This window comes from Quercus lobata, chromosome 9 (genome assembly GCF_001633185.2).
Source record: "Quercus lobata isolate SW786 chromosome 9, ValleyOak3.0 Primary Assembly, whole genome shotgun sequence".
Taxonomy (NCBI): Eukaryota; Viridiplantae; Streptophyta; class Magnoliopsida; order Fagales; family Fagaceae; genus Quercus; species Quercus lobata.
In genome coordinates, this window is record NC_044912.1 from 28,832,737 (window position 1) to 28,853,495 (window position 20,759).

General features: G+C 34.4%; 4 protein-coding genes across 4 annotated transcripts; 3 read left to right on the plus strand and 1 right to left on the minus strand.

Moving 5' to 3' along the window:
- Positions 1-5,089: 5,089 nt before the first annotated feature.
- Positions 5,090-16,767, minus strand: LOC115961530 (sodium/calcium exchanger NCL1-like). The gene is made up of 3 exons (XM_031080502.1): positions 16,383-16,767; positions 15,539-15,717; positions 5,090-5,179 (listed from the first exon to the last, which is right to left on the minus strand). Exons 1-3 carry the CDS (start codon positions 16,765-16,767, stop codon positions 5,090-5,092), a joined length of 654 nt encoding a protein of 217 aa, XP_030936362.1.
- A 286-nt stretch (positions 16,768-17,053) lies between these two features.
- Positions 17,054-18,339, plus strand: LOC115959404 (disease resistance protein RGA2-like). The gene has a single exon (XM_031077772.1). It carries the CDS (start codon positions 17,055-17,057, stop codon positions 17,709-17,711), a length of 657 nt encoding a protein of 218 aa, XP_030933632.1. The 5' UTR covers position 17,054; the 3' UTR covers positions 17,712-18,339.
- Positions 17,058-19,628, plus strand: LOC115961532 (putative disease resistance protein RGA1). Its single transcript, XM_031080505.1, has one exon. It carries the CDS (start codon positions 18,837-18,839, stop codon positions 19,626-19,628), a length of 792 nt encoding a protein of 263 aa, XP_030936365.1. The 5' UTR covers positions 17,058-18,836.
- Positions 17,841-18,518, plus strand: LOC115961531 (putative disease resistance protein RGA4). Its single transcript, XM_031080504.1, has one exon. The coding sequence runs from the start codon at positions 17,841-17,843 to the stop codon at positions 18,516-18,518; it is 678 nt and encodes a 225-aa protein (XP_030936364.1).
- Positions 19,629-20,759: the final 1,131 nt, after the last annotated feature.

A 20,759-nucleotide genomic window follows, 5' to 3' on the forward strand; every position in this document is an offset into this window, starting at 1 on the left:
GAAACCTTAGTTGCGTACGCAAGAACGTGCTTGCGTATGCAAGAACGTGCTTGCGTATGCAAGAACATGCTTGCGTATGCATGCTTCAATTCACATATGCAGGCTAAGGACCACTTTGGTCATTTAAAAGGTTATATTTTCCATTTTAACACTTCTCAAGTCAACTTAATATCTAATTAGACTCTAAACTGGCCTTAGGCCTTAGAATTCAAGCATTATTGGGGAACAAAGGCCCGAGTCGTAAGGGGTACAAAACGCGATGTTTACAATGGACCATAGTATAGCAGAAGGGGTTAAGGCCCAATAATACAAGAAAGGCCCCACAAGCGTCAATTTGTTTTATTAACAAAAAATCTTAGCATAATTATCAATTACTTAATTTCCTGGAACTAAGTAGCATTGGATTTCACTTGGACATTAGTTATTTAGGTTTGGTAAGTGTTAACTTTGAATTTTAAATTTTTTTTCTTTTGCATAGTTCACAATTACTAGCATCTTCTCCATTAATCTTAAAATTCCTCTTAATTAAGGCGATGGTCACTCCACAAGTATAAGTGCTTAAGGGGTATAGGGGGCATGGGGGGGCAACGGCCGGAGTTCAAGTCTCCAGGAGGAAGTTTCCCATACATATGCATTTAAATTAGGCTTGAGTATAATTTCTATCTTATATAAAAATAATAATAATAATTATTAAAAAAAAAAAAAAGTCAAATAGCTGATCCAAATCCATAACCCACCAAATCAAAACTTGGCAAAAGTCATCAATCAACTTGTAATAACATCAAGCAGGTAAAAATTAAAATCATATCAAACAAGTGCAATTGTTTGATTCAACTTGATTGTTCTTTGGAGTTGGGTAGGCTGAGCTTGGTAATCCCAGGAGTACTTGTGGTTGGGCCGAGTATGTATTAAAAGTTGGACTAGTGCCAACTATATCCATGTCAATATCCAACCTCAAAGCCCATATCAAGACTGCACACTCTTGGCTAGTCTATGCTTCACTAGTTTCAGAAGAAACTTGGGCCTACCATCATTTTCATTACAAAAAGGCCCAAATATATACTAGCTTGTCTTAAGCATTTTCGGCCCTGTCCAAGAACCTTCTTGGGCCGAAATAGAAAAAGAACCTTGCAAATGCATTAGAGCATTCGCATTTGGAAATTGTATCCTATCATATTTTACCATCTCAAAAATCTATTTTATCAATTATACCATACCATTTTACAATATTTCCAGCATCCCAACTTTTATTTTACAATACAACACATTAAAATAATATTTCTACACAATAAAATAATATATCCCAAAATCAAATCTATTCTCTCCCATCTCTCTCCTCTCTCTAATTTTTACCTCTCTTCCAGCTGCAACTTCCACCGGAGCCTTCATTTGTGGCGAGGTGGTGAAATAGTCCGAAGCCATAATCTCATTCAGCCTCTCCCTCAATGCCGAATCTACAACAACACGCAAAGAATCAAAATCACACACACCAATTATTCAAAATTGATTCAAAATAAAGAGAATTATATTCAAATCAAAGATTATACAAGTAAGGCCTCACTGCCCATCACCCATCACCCACCACCCACCACCGTCAAAACAAAACCCACAAATGACCAACAAAAACCCAGCAAAATTGGACCCAAACACCGACGATCTCCGACGACCAACAAAACCCAACAAAATCGGACATAAACACCGACGATCTCCGACGACCAACAAAACCCAGCAACACCGGACTTGAGAGAGCCACGACTCACGACCCACTTCAGCCATACCCACTCATGACCCTGTCACATCAAGCAAAAAAAAAAAAAAAAAACCACAGAACCCAAAAGTCCAAATCCACTGATCCATCAATCCACTAACCCATAACCCACACACTGAAGTGGAGGCCCAACCACTAGCACAAAGAGAGAGAGTGAGAGTTAAGAGCAATTCAAAGACCGAGAGGGAGATAAAATGAGGAAAGAGAGAGAGTTGAGAAGCCTGACATAAAGGAGAGAGAAAGAATAAAACATATTAAAAAAAACAAATACAATAGTCTACAATGCCATCATATAAGTAGGATGGCATTGTAGTAGTATTGGAAATTTTTTTACAATTCTTTACTTTTACAATTTCTGATGTTGGAGGTTTTTGAGAGATAAATGCTAAATAAAGGCAACATATGGCATTTAACATTCCGAATGCAAATGCTCTTACAAAGTAAGTCTGGAAATCTTGGGCTGTTATTATTATTATTATTAGAGATAGTTTCAACCTATTATGTCTGTTCTTGATAATTACTTATTATTATCATACTATGACATCAATTAGTTTTTCTGAATTTTGGGTAGTTATTTGTTTCAACAAATTAAGGATTTTTTGCAAGCAAAAAAAAAAAAAAAACAAAAGAAAAATTAAGAATTAAGTGCAGGTAGGCTAGGGGATTGCCAATGTTGGCCTACATGAAAATCAAAAAAAATTTCCTATTATAAACAACCATAGTTAGCACAATTCTTTATTATCCATTATGTTGGATTTCTGAGTTTTAAGAGTTACGCATCAACGCATTAAGGGTTCGTTTGAGAATAACTTATTTAGCTGAAACTAAAAATTTTTTGTTGAAAGTACTGTAGACAAAGGTAAAAGTTAGCTGAAATAGTACAATGAGACCTGTGAATAGTACCAAAAAGTGCAATAGAACCCATGAATAATAGCAAAAATAAGTTAAATAGTAAAAAAAGCTAGTTTTTTAATTAGGTGCCAAACGAACACTAAGTGTCCTTTTAGGAACAGTTTATTTAGCTAAAACTAAAAACTTTTTGCCGAAACTACTATAGATAAAAGAAAAAGTTAGTTGAATAATGCAATGAAACACATGAATAGAACCCAAAATATAGTGAGACTCATGAATAGTAGCAAAAATAAGCTGAAAGTGGAGATAAGCTAAAAAATTTAGTTCATCCCAAACTCACATGAAGTAGCCTTTTTTTTTTCTTTTTTCTTTTTTAGGAAGTTGCCTCTTTGTTAGACATGCATATAGCATGTTAAAAAACACTAGTAAATCCAAAAGTTTAAATCATATGTTTTCGTTCAATTATATTATATTAACCACTCAATCTTATCTTTATCATCTGTAACGTTGTGATTTACAACTATATTTTATGTTGGCTTTATTCCATGACAAAAAGAGGGTTTAATTGCTTTAATTTCGTTCCTTGTATTTTATAGGATTTTATTGTATTGAGTTTAGTATTAAGTTGGTGAAGATTTAAGCTTAAATGAAGATCAGTGCATTTCATGACTAGCTCGCGCGTAGTTCGCGAGAAGGGTTCCTGCGAAAAGGGCATGTGAGAAGCACATGACTAAAACTGAAGAGTCATGCTAGGCTGTCAATTTCGCGAGTATTTCGCGAGTAAGGCCTTCCCGTGAAATACCCATGAGACTCTCTGCCTAGAGGATTTTTAAGTGTGACTTTCTTATCCTTCACCCATACTATATATATTCTCATTACCCACAAATGTAAAAAAGGTCATTCAAAGAGAAAAACCCTAGATAGGTTTCGACAACACACACACCCATCTTTTAGAGAGAGAGAGCTACTCATCGTTAGTGAGAAATCATTCTAACCTCTTCTCCTTCCCTCTCCCATTGTCATACCTTGAGAGGAGATTTGTACCCAAACACAACACACACCTATTCAGAGTGTAAAGAGTGTTTTGGAGTTTGGGAAGCTTTGGAGATTTGCTAAAAGAAGCCGGTGAGGCTTGGCGGATGCAATCAGGCGTATTGCGGGATCCGAAAAGCTAGACAAGACACGGTTCCGAAAATCCTTGTTAGAGTAAGAGCTTGGAGGGCTTAGGTACATTGGGTAGATTAGGCTTGGAGGGTCTCTTGCTATTTGTGTATCCCAACTTATTGTCTAGTGGATCGATTTACCACTTGGAGGGCAGCAGAGAGGTTTTTTGCCAAGTTCTTCGGTTTTCTCTTCAATAACACATCGCCGTGTTATCTTGTGTTTGAATCTCTCTTCCCTTACTTTTGTACTTTACTTTTATTGTTTGTTGTTCATATTTATGCACTAGAGTAGTATTGGTTGATTGCACTTCATTTACTCTTATTTCCGCACTTAGATAAGTTAGAGTAAAAGCAATCTAGCCTTAATTTTTAATTGGGGGTCTAAACAAGCTCTTGTGTTTTCACACATTTTCAAGCTTGCATCATCTAATGTGAATTCTAGTTAGTTTAACTGATAAAGTTTCTGATGATTGAATAAGAAATTTGAAATTTAATCCCCACTTACAGTAAAAATCGATTGGTGTTTTGGTGATGATAAAAAGCAAATGTTAAGTCTCACTCTATTTTTTTTTCTACAGTAATTTTAGCACGCAAAAAAAAAAAAAAAAAAAAAAAAAGAAGACAGTCAACTTATTTTATTTAAATTTTTACTTTTATCCACAATACTTTTAACAAAAAAGTAGATGAGTTGTTCTCAAATTGACACTTAACTTTTGACACACATTTAACATGAATATTACCAACAATTATATTTGTTAATAAATACTATGCAAATAAGTAACTGAATATTATGAGATACCCAAAAAAACACTAAATGTGTCACTGACTTTTTCACAAATATGATGTTTTTTTTAGCTGTGATGGATCCCAATAAAATAAATTTGTGAGAAAAAAAAAAAAAGTAAATTTTTCTTTGAAAAAATGGGTATATGTATGTAGCATAAGTGCGTAACACATTTTTATTTCAAAAATTATTTTTGGGGGTAATTATTGTTACACACGTACTCTTGCACATAATTATACACACGTAAAATTTATATGTACAAGATTTGTATTGAAATCATGACTTCACTATTTTAGTGCAAATTTCGCATATGCATATAATTGTGTGCATTAATACGTGTGTATCAAATATCAGCCTTTTTTTTTTAAGATGAATTTCTATATCAGGAGCAATTACATCAGAACTATTCATATTTCACATGCATGCACTATCAAAGTGCCATACACAGCTGCATGAAAACATTGAAATTAAAGACAATTAAGCACACAGAGAAACTGATTAAGTGGCCGTGATACCCTAAGCTCAAGGCATCGGCTTCTTCCCAGCATCTTCAGCTGCAGCCTCAGCAGGTTTGGTGCTAGTCTCCGGTTTGTCATCTTCCAGAGTCATCATCTATTACCAAAGAACAATTTACTTTAGCATCATCATCTATATAACAAAACGATATCTACGTACCCAAGAGTTGCATGGTGCTTATAATTAGCAATAAATTTCTTAACATGATCTATGTAAGTTTCACAACAGTAGCAAGAAAGAGAGATGCAAAAACATAACAAGGATATATAGTGTGATGTTCTCAAATTTCTTAGGAAATATTTTTAGAAACTTTTTATGCGAAAAGAAAAAAGTAACGGACTTTTTTTTTATAGCTTTTTATATTTCATATGAGTGTGGTATTACAAATTTCTTAAAGTGGTCCATTAACAAATTTCTCTAAAGGCACCCATTAACGGATCTCATTTATGTTTTATAGTTCCTTGAGGTTTCAAGATATTGATTTATTATGCCACCTAGATGGTTTCATCTTTCGATGAATTGGGATTTGAAAATTTTGGGGTGCTATATTAGGTCTCAACTTAGTTTATGTAGAAACCTAATTTGAATCCCAAGCCCAAGAGTCAAAAGGATTTTAGCCCAAAGAGTCCAATACAATGAATTTGTAGAAAGTGAGTTAGAAAACTAGGCTCTAACGAATTGGATAACAATTATGGTCGGTCTAGATCACTTGAAAGCAAAGATAAACAGGTTTTATCTAAAGAAAATCATCATCGGCACAATCCGAAGAGATCAGTTCTTATATATACTGCTTTTGAATTTGATTACAAGTCTAGTTCTTGTTTCTACAATGTTTTTCCTTTTATTTTCCGATCCCTTTCCCTCAGGATCTTCTTTCTCTTTTATACTATCTTCCTTCTTTCATCTCCACCCTCCACGTGTAGGTTAGATCACTGGTGTTGATCCTTGTCTCATTGGCACCTTCATGAAGTCTTTTGGGAGTAATCCGCAGAGAACAGTTCTTATATATACTGCTTTTGAATTTGATTACAAGTCTAGTTCTTGTTTCTACAATGTTTTTCCTTTTATTTTCCGATCCCTTTGCCTCAGGATCTTCTTTCTCTTTTATACTATCTTCCTTCTTTCATCTCCACCCTCCACGTGTAGGTTAGATCACTGGTGTTGATCCTTGTCTCATTGGCACCTTCATGAAGTCTTTGGGAGTAGCTGTAAGGCTGAAAATTATTGTTCAGATATCACTTCCATATTAATGCAACCAGAGAGTTAGCTGCAGAGTATTTAATGTGGTGGTGGCAGCTTTCTTTTAGATATTTCATAGCTTTCCTTTGTCCTGTGCTTTCATGATATGTCCTCTTATCAATAGAATATCCCGAAACTTTGCCCTAGATGGCAGACCACACCTTTTGATCTCTGTTTTGCTTAGCCGAGGAGGCATTTCTCTTCGGCCCACCTTCCCCAACCTTCTCAGTCATTGCTTGCTCATGGAAATCAGATTCTTATGTCTTCACTATTGTTTATCTATCCTCGAACTACTAAATGTCCCCGGACAAGGCCCATGACCCAATATATACTCCTGGGCCCTTTGTCCCCACAATAACCCCTCAAAATTTCCTTCTTTTACTCTCCAAAAAAGAAAGGGATTTTGATACTCCAATCCTAATTCTGCTCTTCCCTTACATCATTCCTGTCTATGTAGGTGTCTTTTCAACTACCTAGAAGCACGCTTTTAATGCTTTGGCATTCGGAACGCAACTGCAATTAATTCCTACGACTCCATGTTCCCTATGTTCTACGGTACGATGGGGATCGAATGGCTGGGGATTTTATGGGAATGCGAGTGGGAGTTTTCCCGCTTGCTCTTCTCTCTCTCATATATATATACTACTAAAAAACTTTATCCATCTCACTTTTCGCATTCAAAATTCAAGAGCTAGTCTGAGGAGCATTTCTTCACTCTCATAAGTAGTTCCCAATCATTTCTTCCTTCTTTCTTCACTTTGGTCCTTCCTGTCTTCCTTTTTATTCAGTGTCTATTCTCTCCTCGACCCACTTAGTTTCGTTTCGTCTACCTATTCAGTTCCTTTCCCCTCTTAAATGGGTAGATTTGCCTACTTAGTAGACTTCCCCAAGGATATAGAAAGCTTTAAAGCTCAATACCAAATCCCACCATGAGTATCCATTAGTTACTGCAAACAGGGAGGGTGGCACACCGATAGGCAGGAAGGAGAAGTTATGATCCCCATGATTGCCTTCATAGAAGGAGGGATGAGAATCCCTATGGGTAGAGTTACTAGGGATTACCGTATAGCTCATAGGCTTTCCCCTACTCAGTGTGCCCTCAATATGTTTAGGATCTTAGGGAGCGTAGATGCCTTCAATGAAAAGATGGGCTTGAACCTCACCTGCCACAATGTCAATTGGATTTACAACCGTCACCATTTATCGGGGCAAGGGTATTATCTAAAAACTAGGTACCCTAAGGGCCCATTTGGATGGAGGAGTGGAAAGTTAGGAGGATGGAAAATATTTAGTTTTCCCTCTTGTGTGTTTGGTTGGAGGGTTGAAAAAGTGGGAGGGTGGAAAACTCTTTTGTTTGGTTGGAGAGAAAAATGGAAGGATGAAAAATGTAATTTATATAAATTAACTATTATACCCTTGTTATGTAATATGTAAGAAATAGATTTATTTGTACTTATTACATAATATTAAATTTATCACATCATATATATAAATTTATATTATTATTTTTATTATTATAATTTAAAAATTAGATCAGGTCACATTGAAAAAAAAAAAAAGAACGTTTCAGGTCACGTAAAAAAAAAAGAAGAAGAAAGAGAACGTTCAGGTCATTGGGAGGGCATTACCGTAAAACTGCCTTAGTGCAGTTTTCTCCCCCTTGCTTTTCCTCCAGATTTGGGAGGAAAAAATTTGTGGGCCCAAGGAGAAAATTTTCTCCCTGGTTTTCCACTCCCCCTATTTTCTTCTCATTTCCAAACAGAGGAAAACTCAGTTTTCCACTCCATTTTCCTTCTTACATTTTCCATCCCTCCTAAAATCTACCCATCCAAACACAGTGTAAGGTTAGACTTATATCGTGCCTATCCGATTCCAACAAAGGCATGAACAAGGATTTACATGATTGTCTCTAGGGAGTAGCACAATGGCCTCCACTGCCCGACAAGAGAAGGGACACCAGGTGGGGCTCTTGAGTCTAGGTCTTTTTGCTCTAATGATAACTCCCTCCTGATTTATGCTTAATTTCTTTGCGCTTTTGGTACGCTACTATATATGTAAAGTTCATGAAAATTCATTAACATATCTCAAGGTGCTAGATAAATAAGGTGATCAATATAAAAATAAAAATAAAAATAAAGAGATTTAAGAGTAGAGGAAAGAACAAACTTTATAAAGGCAGCTGTGTCTGGTTCACCATTTTCTTTATAAAATATTCGTGTTGCGTTGCTTTTTGAATGTTTATTTGACAATTCATGCTTTTGATTTGCATAGTCCAATTTTCTCTTCTGAATCCAAGGCTGAAAAATCTGCATCAATGTTTCCAAATGGAGATGCTGGCATTAGTATCAATGTTTCCAAATGGAGATGCTGGCATTAGTATAGAAAAGGAGCAGGAAAAGTTTACGTCATATTCTACAATGGATGAAAAAGTTTGGCAATTGATTAATAAAAGATACTTCAATAGCTAGCAAATAAGAACCACTGGTAAATTCAAGTAATTAAACGACTACCTGATAGACTCCATAGGAAACCAATAAAGAAAATGAGACAATGACTGAAATCAATAAAGTATAGTGACTCTGCGATGTTTTTTTAAACGCTTGTGGTAGTAAGACTACCATGATTGGGATAACAGATATAACCATGATCCTTGCAGCATAGGTGGTTTGGATATCAGTCTTGACAACTGACCCTACAAAATTGAAGAAACATGCATTATATTGTGAAACATATCATCCATACCACAAGCATACTCATTGGCAACAAATTTGTTACTAATATTTAGTATATATAGTTCCATTAAAGTGAAGAAATGAAAGTTGACTTTTTTAGTGTAAACTTTAGTTTTAAATCGCTTTAAAAAAGATAACTAAACCATGGCATAGCCTTCGGTTTAAAGGACCAAGTTAAGCCAAATGTACATATTTATCTTCACCAATTCTGTGCCATATCTGTAAGACATGTTCAAAATTTTACTAGATTGGGAATATTTTATTCCTAACAATAGATTTATATATCATATATAATAGCAGAAGGTAATTGTTTTGTTCATGTATCATACAAATAACAAACTAGTGAACACGAGAGAATTCATAGATAAACTGTATGTAAATATTTATCATACTTACGGATAACTTTAAACATATTTCTCATTCCATTCTTTTTGGTAACTACTGATTACATTGAAAAGATGAAACAAGAAAACTCATGGAGTATAGGAAAATTGTGGTAACTACTGATAACAAAATAGTGTCTGTAGATTACTCTTGGGGTAGAGGAAAATTGTGGTAGGGAGTTTAATTAACATCATATGAGTATTGGAAAGAACATTGCTTTAGCATGATAAATAGCACTCTTAAGACAAAGGACCTATGATTTTCATTATGAATTTTTTTCCCTTCATGATTATACTTCACCACTTTCCTGTAATGATTGGCTGTGTTAAGCAAGGTGTGATGATTTACTTCAAACAAATGTTTTACTAGCTATGTACATATACTAATTCTAGAGATGTCCTTTCAATAGAGCAGTGTTTTGTTTTGCCTAAAACTTAGGGAGCAATAAAAGCTAGATTACCAACATTGTCAGAACCTAGTTAGATTTTTCAGAGTTTAAGGACCAGAAAAAAAAAAAAAAAAAAAAAAAAAAAAAACCCTAGGTTTTTAATCACGTAATATCAATTTTGTAATATGGACAATTGAGATTTAAGAATTGTCCAAATTGACCCCATCTCAATTTTGATAACTATAATTGTCATAAAATGGTTATGTGTTTTGCAAGTACTATTATAGTGGTTACGTACACACCATGTGACCAATTTCTGTTAGTTATGGTCAATGGAGGTGGAGAGGTCAACTTGACCATTCTAACACGGTTAATAATACAAAATTAATAACACATGGGTCAGTTCGAAACTAACCCAAACCCTAAGATTTTAAACACCATCCAAAACCCACTATAAAATTGAATTGATTTCAATCAAGTAACTAATTCTTACAAACTAAATCAATAGATTCTCACAAATAACACTCACATCCTTTGACAAACATAAATACACTCAAAACTCTTAAAAACACAAATTAACTCAAATCACATTCCACCCAAACAAACCCTCAATGTTTTTGAAAATTTGAAAATTTGAAAAATAATTTTGTTATTCTTAGGTGTCAATTGGTAGCCGAGTTTATACAATAGTGATCTTCTTTGGGTTATCAATGGAAGGAAAGATAGAACCTTTGGTTTTAGTCTACTGAGGCCAAAAGAGTGCTTGTGTTGTTTTGACTAATGAGGTGTAAATCAAACTAGAATTCATGCAAGTACTAGTAGAGAGATAGAGAGACTGTAATACTATATACAAAGGGTTGGATTTAAGTTATACTTGGTGTAACTCTAAGCAATGTTATACCACTCAATGACTTGTTATTGAATTCATATTTTGAAAATCTCACTGTTGGATTATATGTTCTATATGTTCTTAACATACATATCAATTTTCATGCCAATTTGATGTTATTTACCATTCGATCCATAAACTCATCTTTTATGCATTATTTAAGCAATTAGGTAAAATAGTAAAGAACACATTTCTTAGGGGGCAGTGGTGGCTCCAGGATTTTTTTGTAGGGGGGTCAGCTGATGAAGCTAGAAATTTATCATGGGGGCAAATAAAAAAAAATAAAAAAATTAAATGTTTTTTACATGTGCAACTTCCATATTATATACATTATACAATAATCTAAAATAGTATTCTAAATATAATTTAGTATAAATATTGATAAGAAAACAACCATTGAATGCATAAACAAATATAATCAAATAACTAATAATACACGTGGTCAATCTCTTAGAGAATAGTAACTTATATAAGTTTTAACTTTTGAAGTGTATGACTTCTTAACCTTACATGTGGTCAGTTTCTTGAGATTGGAGCAAACACTAAAAGACTTTTTGGATTTTAAAATCTATAGAGCATTTATCAAATTACTTGATCAAATTGAGAGAAAAACTAAGAAAACATAGAAGGAAAAAAGAAAGATAGAGAGAATGAGAAAAGAATCATAGATTTAGATACAGACCTGTTGGTTTTAACAATGGGTATTTTTTTGTTGATGAAGAGGAAAAAGTGCAAGAAAAAACAACTTTTTTCTATTGTCAATGGAAAAGTAAGCCAAAGTCTTGGAATTTTTTTTTTTTTTTTTTTTTTAACGAATGAGAAAAAATTTGAAACATTTTTTTTCTTTCTTATAAAATTAAATATTTTAAGAGTAGTGCTATTAACATAACACTTTCACAATAAAACCTATGTAGGAAGTTGTTAAAGATAGGAAAAAAAAGTGATGGTAGTTGTGAGTCCTAATAAAAACCAATTACAATTTATCACTTAACCTTTATTGTTAAATTATCATGAAAATATTGTGAAATTAAAGTAGCATTAAGATGATCATATTCAAACTTATATTAGCTGAGTTTAAACAAAATTTATGGTCAAGAGGTTTAATATTATATATATAAATATATATATATATATATATATATATATATATATATTATGGTCTGGTCAGGGGTTTCATTTGAACCCCTGGCCTTAAGGTAAAGCCACCCCTGTGGGGTTAATAATATATTTTCTTATTTATAATGGCTCTCTTAAAGAAAAGAAAAAAATCTAGGTTAATAACATCCTATCAATATTTTGACCCATTAAAAGTGATGTTGACACTTCCTCAAGGATCGCAAAGAAAAGAAGAGTGAATATGGATTTATTGATTAGTGCCAAAATTGATCAAATCCATCCTTACGTAAGAAGTCTTTCCAAACATCTCTAAACTTCTCAAAAATATAGACTAGGTTTTGAAAATTTGGAGATTTTGTGTGATTGGGACGATCTTAAGCCAATTAAGTCTGTATAACTTCATTTTTTTTATAAAAAAAATTTTAAGGGAACATTTTGTAAGTAGGATTTGATATAGATATTAAATATGGTCAATGATTTGGAATAACTGTTCAATTATTAGGTTGTATTTTTGTTACGATGGATAGATATTTTTTAGTAAAAGATCCATAATAGTTATTTTCCTAAATGAGGAATAACAGTATCTTATTAAGGTCTGTAAGAGCTCTTTTTAACATATTTAATATCCTAGAAGACAAAAGACATAGTGTTATGAATTAGATCTAGAATATAATTTGTTGGGTTATAGATTGACCCTAGTTAATTAATTTAATTACCCAAATTGATTAATAAGTCAAATTACATGCAAATCAAGTGGTGGCACAATCAAATCACTAAACTAAAAAGAATGCAATTGAAATTAAGTTTGACATGGTGATTTGATCACGATGAGAAAAATCTTTGTAGACAACCCCCCCCTCCCCGGTTCAAGTCATCACTATTGAAGAATCTACTAATGAAAAATCAAGCGGTTACAAGTATAAAGAATCTTACCATAACCGAACTATCCCAAAATAACTACCTACCGTAGAACTTACTATCCTATACTAGTATCAACTCCAATAACCAATTGGACTTGTTTTTTTGTAGAGACTTCTCCTTTACACGGATCCTAGAACGTGACTAACATCACAACAACACAAAGTTCTTCAATTCACACCTAAAGATTTGGAAGAAGCTTGGTACAAAACCCTAAGGCGCACAAAAAGTCGCAACAACTCCTATAAACGTGTATCTATGTATGTCTTTTTGTGTGTATAATGGTGGCTATAAAATATAGCTTTTATATGCTGTGGAACCCTAGTGCATGACTTAGGAAAGCCCAGTCATCATGAGCCAAAAACAAACCTTGGATTTTAAATTTCCCATGTTTCAATAGATCAAGAGGTGTCGAGCTAGGTATTGAGCAAGTGTTGAGATATGTAGTTCTAGCTTTTCTTGTATTGTTCTTGAGTATTCTTTATGTCTCCAATAATACCACTTGTTGAACACTAAATGATCTTCTTGAATGCATTAGAACCTAAGATTCCATTACAAGTAAAATGTATTTTGCCTAGGGATATGCCAATTACAAAGATGACACTTACATGATTCTTATTATGTTTTATTGTGTTGATATGTAAACTCTACACGAACTTGATGTTAGGATTAGTGCCCTTAAATCCTATTATATGATATTAAGTATGACATTATGTATGACTTAATATTGTGATTAATAAATTTGTTTTATTATTATCTGAAATAATGGTAACATAAATATTCGGACATTATCATATAGTCCACGAGATACATAGTATGTGATTTATGTGAAAAGTCACAGAAGATATAAATCACAAGTTTTTTATAAACTCAAAATTATAGTTCATAGTTGGTGATGAAATTGGGCATTTCATCTGCGAAGATTATAACATATCAACTAAGTTGATTTGTTTTAATCATGGAAGTGGAGACTTCTAGTTGATATGTTGATATATTTTAAGAGTTAAGACATATTGAACTAGACCGCTGTAAGATTTATTATTCTCCTAACAACTGTCAAATGAACAATAAATCTCACGACTTCTATTTATATGAACTCTTAATCCTGAGAGAATAATGGACTTAATCATGAAGTGTAGGTTGCTTTAATATATAAGGAGTGAGATCTAAAGTAACGGTCAAAATCTCAGTATGTTGGGCAGCCACATTTAGTATTGATGGAACATATATTCTCAAGATGGAATTCATAGTCTCTTAACGGGATATAAAATATTCCCTTGAGATAAGTTTAATGGGTACGGTTATTCAGAGTGTTAAACCTAACCACTTTAGTAAGAAATTACTAAAGTATATATTTATATAATTGGATTTCATAAATATATGATGAATAACTTAAAAAGATTAAACGGGGTACTCAAGGATTAAGATGTAGTAATCTACAAAGTGGCAGTCTTCATTTATGACTTTGTATTACTACGAATATTTTATGAAAGGGTTGCATGTACAATAAAGTCTGAGAATATAATTTATTAATAAGTCCTAGAGTGCAATTATATTTATATAGTGGTATTAAATATAATTAATGGTAACTTTAGACTTGTCAAGATCAGTTGACAGAAAAGCCCAATGGCCATTGGAGCTAGTGCCTTATTTGTTCTCTTTTGGTCTCACTCTAAGCCACATACTAAAGCCCAATTGGAAAGGCCCAAAAGGCTAGGCCAATTAGATAATCAATTGTAAGAGGAGAAACATACAGATTTTTTGGAACATACATAAAATGGTGTATGTGAGTGTTGTACATTCTTTCATTCTCCTTTGAACAAACTCATAAAAACTTATTGAGAAACCACATTTCTTGGGCATTAGTGGAATTAGAGTGAAGATTAAAGGTGTTCTCAAGAACCTCCAATCTTTGGTTTTGAATTTCACCACACTAAGATACACTCTCCTGTTCTTATATTCTGAAACTTACATAGTACATGTTATCAATTGCGAATGAAGTAGATCCGTTAATTTTCCGCTGCATATATGCATATTTCCATTACTTGAATCACTTGATAAGTTATTCTATTTTTTTATACTCATTTGAGATCTGCTTACCTCATAGGTTATTGATTTCATTACTATCATTTATGGTTGTTTTGAAATGACAGTTTATAATTTATAATTCCTTCCTTGCAATTTGATTATTTCTACAAAATTTTATTGACTTACCTAGTTACCTTCTTTGTCTTGTTCAATGGTGTGTGACTTTCTACTTACTAGGTTGTGTAACTCACTATATTATTTCAAAAATTTTCAGATTAGTTGCTTGAGGTCGTAGTCATAACAGATTATTAGGATACGATCGTTCTTGCTTTCAAGTGAGCTAATGTTAAGATTTCAAGCAAACATTTATGTCTGGAGAATTTCATGGTTTAACATTTCGATGAATAGGGATTAACAATTTTAGGGGTGGTACATTAGGTCTCAGCTCATAAATAGTACATCTAAGTTCTTGGTGAATGGAGTCTAAGACTCAGGTTACTCTGCAGAACTTTTGGCAGAAGCCATAGATGATAGAACTAGATCATTTTAGAAAATTCTGTTGAGAAGCTTGAAAATAGACACTAACAAGATTATATATTAGGTTACTATAATCAATTTAGTTAATTGCCAGGTATTGGAAACATGCTTGAACATTTTCTCTCAATTCATTGAAAACAAGCTGGCATATCCTCAAAGAAAACTTGCATGCACGCCCACACACATTCATACACAGCCTTGCTATGTGAAGTATGAGAAAATACCACTAAAGCTAAAGCGTTTTGCATTTGTTGAATCTGCAGAATCTTAAGGTCATGCCTGCTAAATAAAACAGAGGATCCCCAAAGTAATGTCAGAAGATTAACAGCTGTTCCAGCCAGCAAGCCCATTCCAATGGAGAGCTGACTTTGAGCAGTTTCCTTGGTCTCAGATAGTCCAGATGCTAAAAAAACGTAAGAAAGTTCATTAGCATTAATGTATCTGCAGACCACTATAACAGGTACTTAATAGTGGTAAGTGATTAAATTCACCTTTTTGAAACAACAAATTGATTTAAATAACAAGATTTAACATGAAAACAACCATAAATCTGAAGTTTCCAAGTGACTTGACTCAAGTTGTTTCTATGTTAAACAAATTCAGTCAAGGCAATTAACAAGTATTACCCTACGTACCCCTACCCGATCTTCCAGATTTGGTATAGGAAATACCCATACCCTATACCCAAATCCTCTAATGGGTCGGGTAAAATCCGTGACTGCTGGGTGGGTACCCATCTCTTAACGGGTTGTTGCCAAATGGATGGAATTTGCCTCTTGTAGGAACATTAGTACGTTAAGATAAAATGTCTCTGGCTAAGGAACAAACGGATCTATAATCATTCACAAAAATCGAATTATAATAATGTTACAGTTAGACCTTAGAAATGACATTAACACATGGACTTTATGGTTTGGAAATTGGAACCGCACCCCTGGCCCTTTCTGACCTTTAATCTTTGAAGAATTAAAGAATTGAAGGACAATAATGCCCATACAAGCAATGTAGCACGCAGAAAGTGCTGGTTTCAAATAATTCCAACAAAGAATAAAAGCAAGTCAGACCTACCAAGGATGATAATAGCATTAGGAAGTGAGCTGAATATGGGCAAGGAGAGCCCACCAATGATGCCCGGACCAAGAATCTCAAGCAAAATCTCACTTCCATCAGTCAAAATCTTCGCAGCCCAGAAAATGCAATAAGCATATACAAGAATTAGAAAGCCATTTCCTAGGACAGCGTTGGTGCATGGCATAACACCATAGGTTTGCTCACAATCATCCGATGAAATCAAACGGTTATCATGAAATGTTGGCAGCTTAACGCGTTGAACTTCATAAGGAAACTTCCCTAAGGACGTAATGTTTGTGATAGGTTCACTCCAGCAGGGATAGGCTAGTGTAATAAGGAGGAAGAGTATGGCTAAGAGGATAAATCTAAGCTTCTTTGCCATGTTAAAGTTTCGAAAATGCTTCGTTAGTGTCGTAGTATGCAAGCAGGAAACAAATAAAGATAACAGAAAGACCTCTGAAGTCTGTAGGGTGAAAGTCAAGTTCAAGTCAACTATATATATGTTTTTTACAATAAAATAATATATACATGATTTAAGAATATAAGCATCCTTTATTACCAAAATAAAATTACTTATTTATCTCATCTATTAATTATTTGGCGGGGTGGACTGAGGTCTGAGAACCATTGCGGCTGTCCACGTGGAATCGCAGTCTCTCTCTCTCTAAGATGGCTGCAGCCGAGACATTTGTATTTAACATAGCACAAAAAGTGCTGGAGAAATCGGGATCCCTGGCTTTCCAAGAAGCTCGCTTGATATGGGGTGCTGAAAGTGATCTGGGAAGATTTGAAAAAACCCTCTCCACCGTCAAAGCTGTGTTGTTGGATGCAGAAGAGCAGCAGGTTCATAACCAGGAGCTGACCGTCTGGCTTGGGCAGCTCAAAGAAGTGTTTTATGATGCTCAAGATGTCCTTGATGAATTTGAGTGTGAAGCACTGCGGAGGCAAGTGGTGGAAATGCAGGGGAGCACCACCAGGAAGGTAAGCCGTTTCTTTTCTTCCTCTAATCCACTTGTATTTCGAACCAAGATGACTCACAAAGTCAAAGAAATCAGAGCACGTTTAGATGAGGTTGCAGCCGGTAGGGCTAAGTTTCATCTCTCTCCACGGTCGGATGATAGGCATGTGGTGCGTGGAAAGGAGATGAGTTACTCCTTTGTCCAGGCTTCAGATGTGATAGGAAGAGACCAAGACAAAGAAAAAATTGTGAAGCATCTAATGGATCCTAGTGATGGTCAATCCATCTCTGTTGTTCCTGTAGTTGGGATTGGAGGTCTTGGCAAGACTGCGTTAGCTAAACTGGTGTTTAATGATGAAAGAGAGTGATAGAGCATTTTGAGTTAAAGTGTTGGGTGTGCGTGTCTGACGAATTCGTTTTTAAAACAACTACTGGTAAAAATTATCAAATCAATAACCAGTGAAAATTGTAGCGATTTGGATGAAGAGCAGTTGCAAATGCTACTTCGAAATAATTTGGATGGCAAGAAATTCTTGCTCGTCTTGGATGACTTATGGAACGAGGACAGGGGAAAATGGATTGAGTTGAGAAATTTGTTGATGGGGGGTGCCAATGGAAGTAAGATTCTTGTGACTACACGCAGCCCAACAATTGCTTCCATGATGGGCACCATGTCCCCATACAACTTGGAAGGTCTTTTACATCAAGAGTGTCTGTACCTATTTATAAAATGGGCATTTGATGAAGGAAAAGAGAGGCAGCACACAAACCTTGTGGAAATTGGGGATGCGATTGTGAAAAAATGCAAAGGGGTTCCCTTGGCAGTGAAATCGCTAGGAAGCCTACTATATTCAAAGCTTGATGAACGTGATTGGCTATTTGTAAGAGATAATGAAATGTGGAAATTGAACAGAAAAGAAGGGGATATTTTGTCGATCTTGCAATTGAGTTACAATCAGATGCCATCTTACTTGAAACAATGTTTTGCTTTTCTTTCACTCTTTCCAAAAGATTATGAATTCAATACTTTTGATTTAATTCCATTTTGGATGGCAAATGGGTTTCTTCAATCACCAAATGAAAATCAAGAGCCGGAAGATATTGGCAACCAATATATAGATGAGCTCTATTCAAAATGTTTCCTTGAAGATTATATTGATATTGGTCATGTGTGAGAATTTAAAATACATGATCTTGCACATGACCTAGCACTATCATCAGCCCAAAGTGAGTGCTTAATTATTAATTGTTAGATCCAAAACATCTCTAAAAAGGTTTGGCATTTGTCATATACTGACAATACTTGGCAGAATGAAAATGTTTTAAAATGTTTACAAAAATCAAAGAGTTTACGAACCATTCTTTCTGGGGTGGAGGGAGTTGGACCTTCTACTAAATCCTATGTTGATTTATGTCTCTCAAAATTTAGATACCTACGAGTTCTAGTGTTAAGTGACTCAAGTTTTGAGGTGTTACCCAGCTCCATTGGTACCATGAAGCATTTAAGGTTGTTGGATTTGAGAAACAATTGTAGAATTCAGAAACTCCCAAACTCCATTTGCAAGCTTCAAAATTTGCAAACTTTAGCTCTCTGTGGATGTGAAAAATTAGAAGAATTACCAAAAGATATAAGATACCTGATCAGACTCAGAATTTTTTTGGTGACAACCAAAAAGAACTCTCTACCTGGGTGCCCTAATTCCCTACGATTTTTGAGATTATCAAATTGTGGTAATCTAGAATCTTTAGTTGAAACGATGCAAGTTTGTACAAGCCTTCGGGTGTTGTTTATTGACAATTGTGGGGGTCTAAACTCTTTGCTTCCTACCCTAAAATTCCTTACCGCATTAGAGGCTTTGCTTTTTGAGAATTGTGAAAAGCTTGATCTGATTGAAATGGAAGACAATCAAGATGATTTCCCAACGAGCCTTCGAGCATTAGCCTTTGTTGGATTACCACAGTTGGTGGCTATTCCCGATTGGATTAAACGCTCTACAAAATCTTTACAAATCCTTTATATTGAGAGTTGTCCTAACTTGACAGCATTGCCAGAGTGGCTGGTGAATCTCGAATCGCTTAGACGACTTAAAATTAAGAATTGCCCCAAATTGTCTTCTCTATCAAAGGGGAAGCTTTGTCTCCCAACTCTAAGATCTTTCATAATTGCAGAATGTCCTGAATTAATTAGAAGATGCCAACCGGAAATCGGAGAGGATTGGCACATGATTGCTCATGCCTCAAAAATTTATCTTGACGACAAGCGGATTAAAAAAGCTTATAATTAGGTATGGAGTAATCCCTCTCCCTCTCTTTTATTTGTTCCTTCTTCCAAGAGTTTAACATTTATAAAATATTATTCTATTTCTAGTAGTGTGATCATTGCAAATCAATATATACATTAATACATATAAATATGAATTATATGTCCACCGTACATTAATTAGGTCAAAGTCGGAATTCTTGTTATGTTAATTAGATGTTGAAATGGGAAGTATTAATGGACTAATGGAGATATTCTTGATTTGATAAATTGCTTAATTTGTACAAGTGCTCTTAATTGGTGGAGATACTTATAGACTATATTATAGAGTAATTATACAAGTGCTCTTTTCTCTCCTCTAATAGGGGTCCATTTGGTAGGAGAGGTTGAACAGTGGGAGGATAGAAAATGGGGAAGGGATAGAAAATTGTGTAGATAGAAGAAAGTTAATTTTCTTTCATATATGTTTGGTTTGGATGATGGAAAATGGAGAGATGGAAGATGAAATTGGTATAAATTTACAATTATATCTCTATTAAATGAAACAAAAAGTAATACATTTTTTTAATTAAAAATTCTATATATATATATATATATATTTTAAGTCCACAAGCCAAAAGATCCAAAACAGATGAGAGAAAAAAAGGTGGGGAAATAAAAAAAAAAAAAATTATGAGAGTGTAAGAAATGGATAAACGCAAAAAGAAGAAAAAGACAAAAAGTGAATTGTGTGAGTGTGTCTAATACATACGCGTTACATTTATTTATTTATTTATTTTGGTAAACGATAATAACACTAACTAAGAAACACCGCCAGTAGCCACTTTAGTACAAAGTCTAGGGCAATATACGCCCATCATATCATCATACAGATACTGAGCTATAGCGGAGGGGGGGGGGGGGAATCAAAAACTAAAGACAAAATAGCAGAAGCCGACCCCAATTTAGCTAAGGCATCGGCACAAAAATTTGCTTCCCTGAAGCAATGTGATAATTTAACTTGAGGCAGACGCAACAACAATTCCCTACAATCATCAACAAGACCAGACAAGTCTCCATTAGTATTGACATTGCTAGAAACTAAGGAAATTGTTGCGGAAGCATCAAGTTTAATTTCCACTGCAAAAATTCCCCTTTCTAAACATAGCCCCAGCCC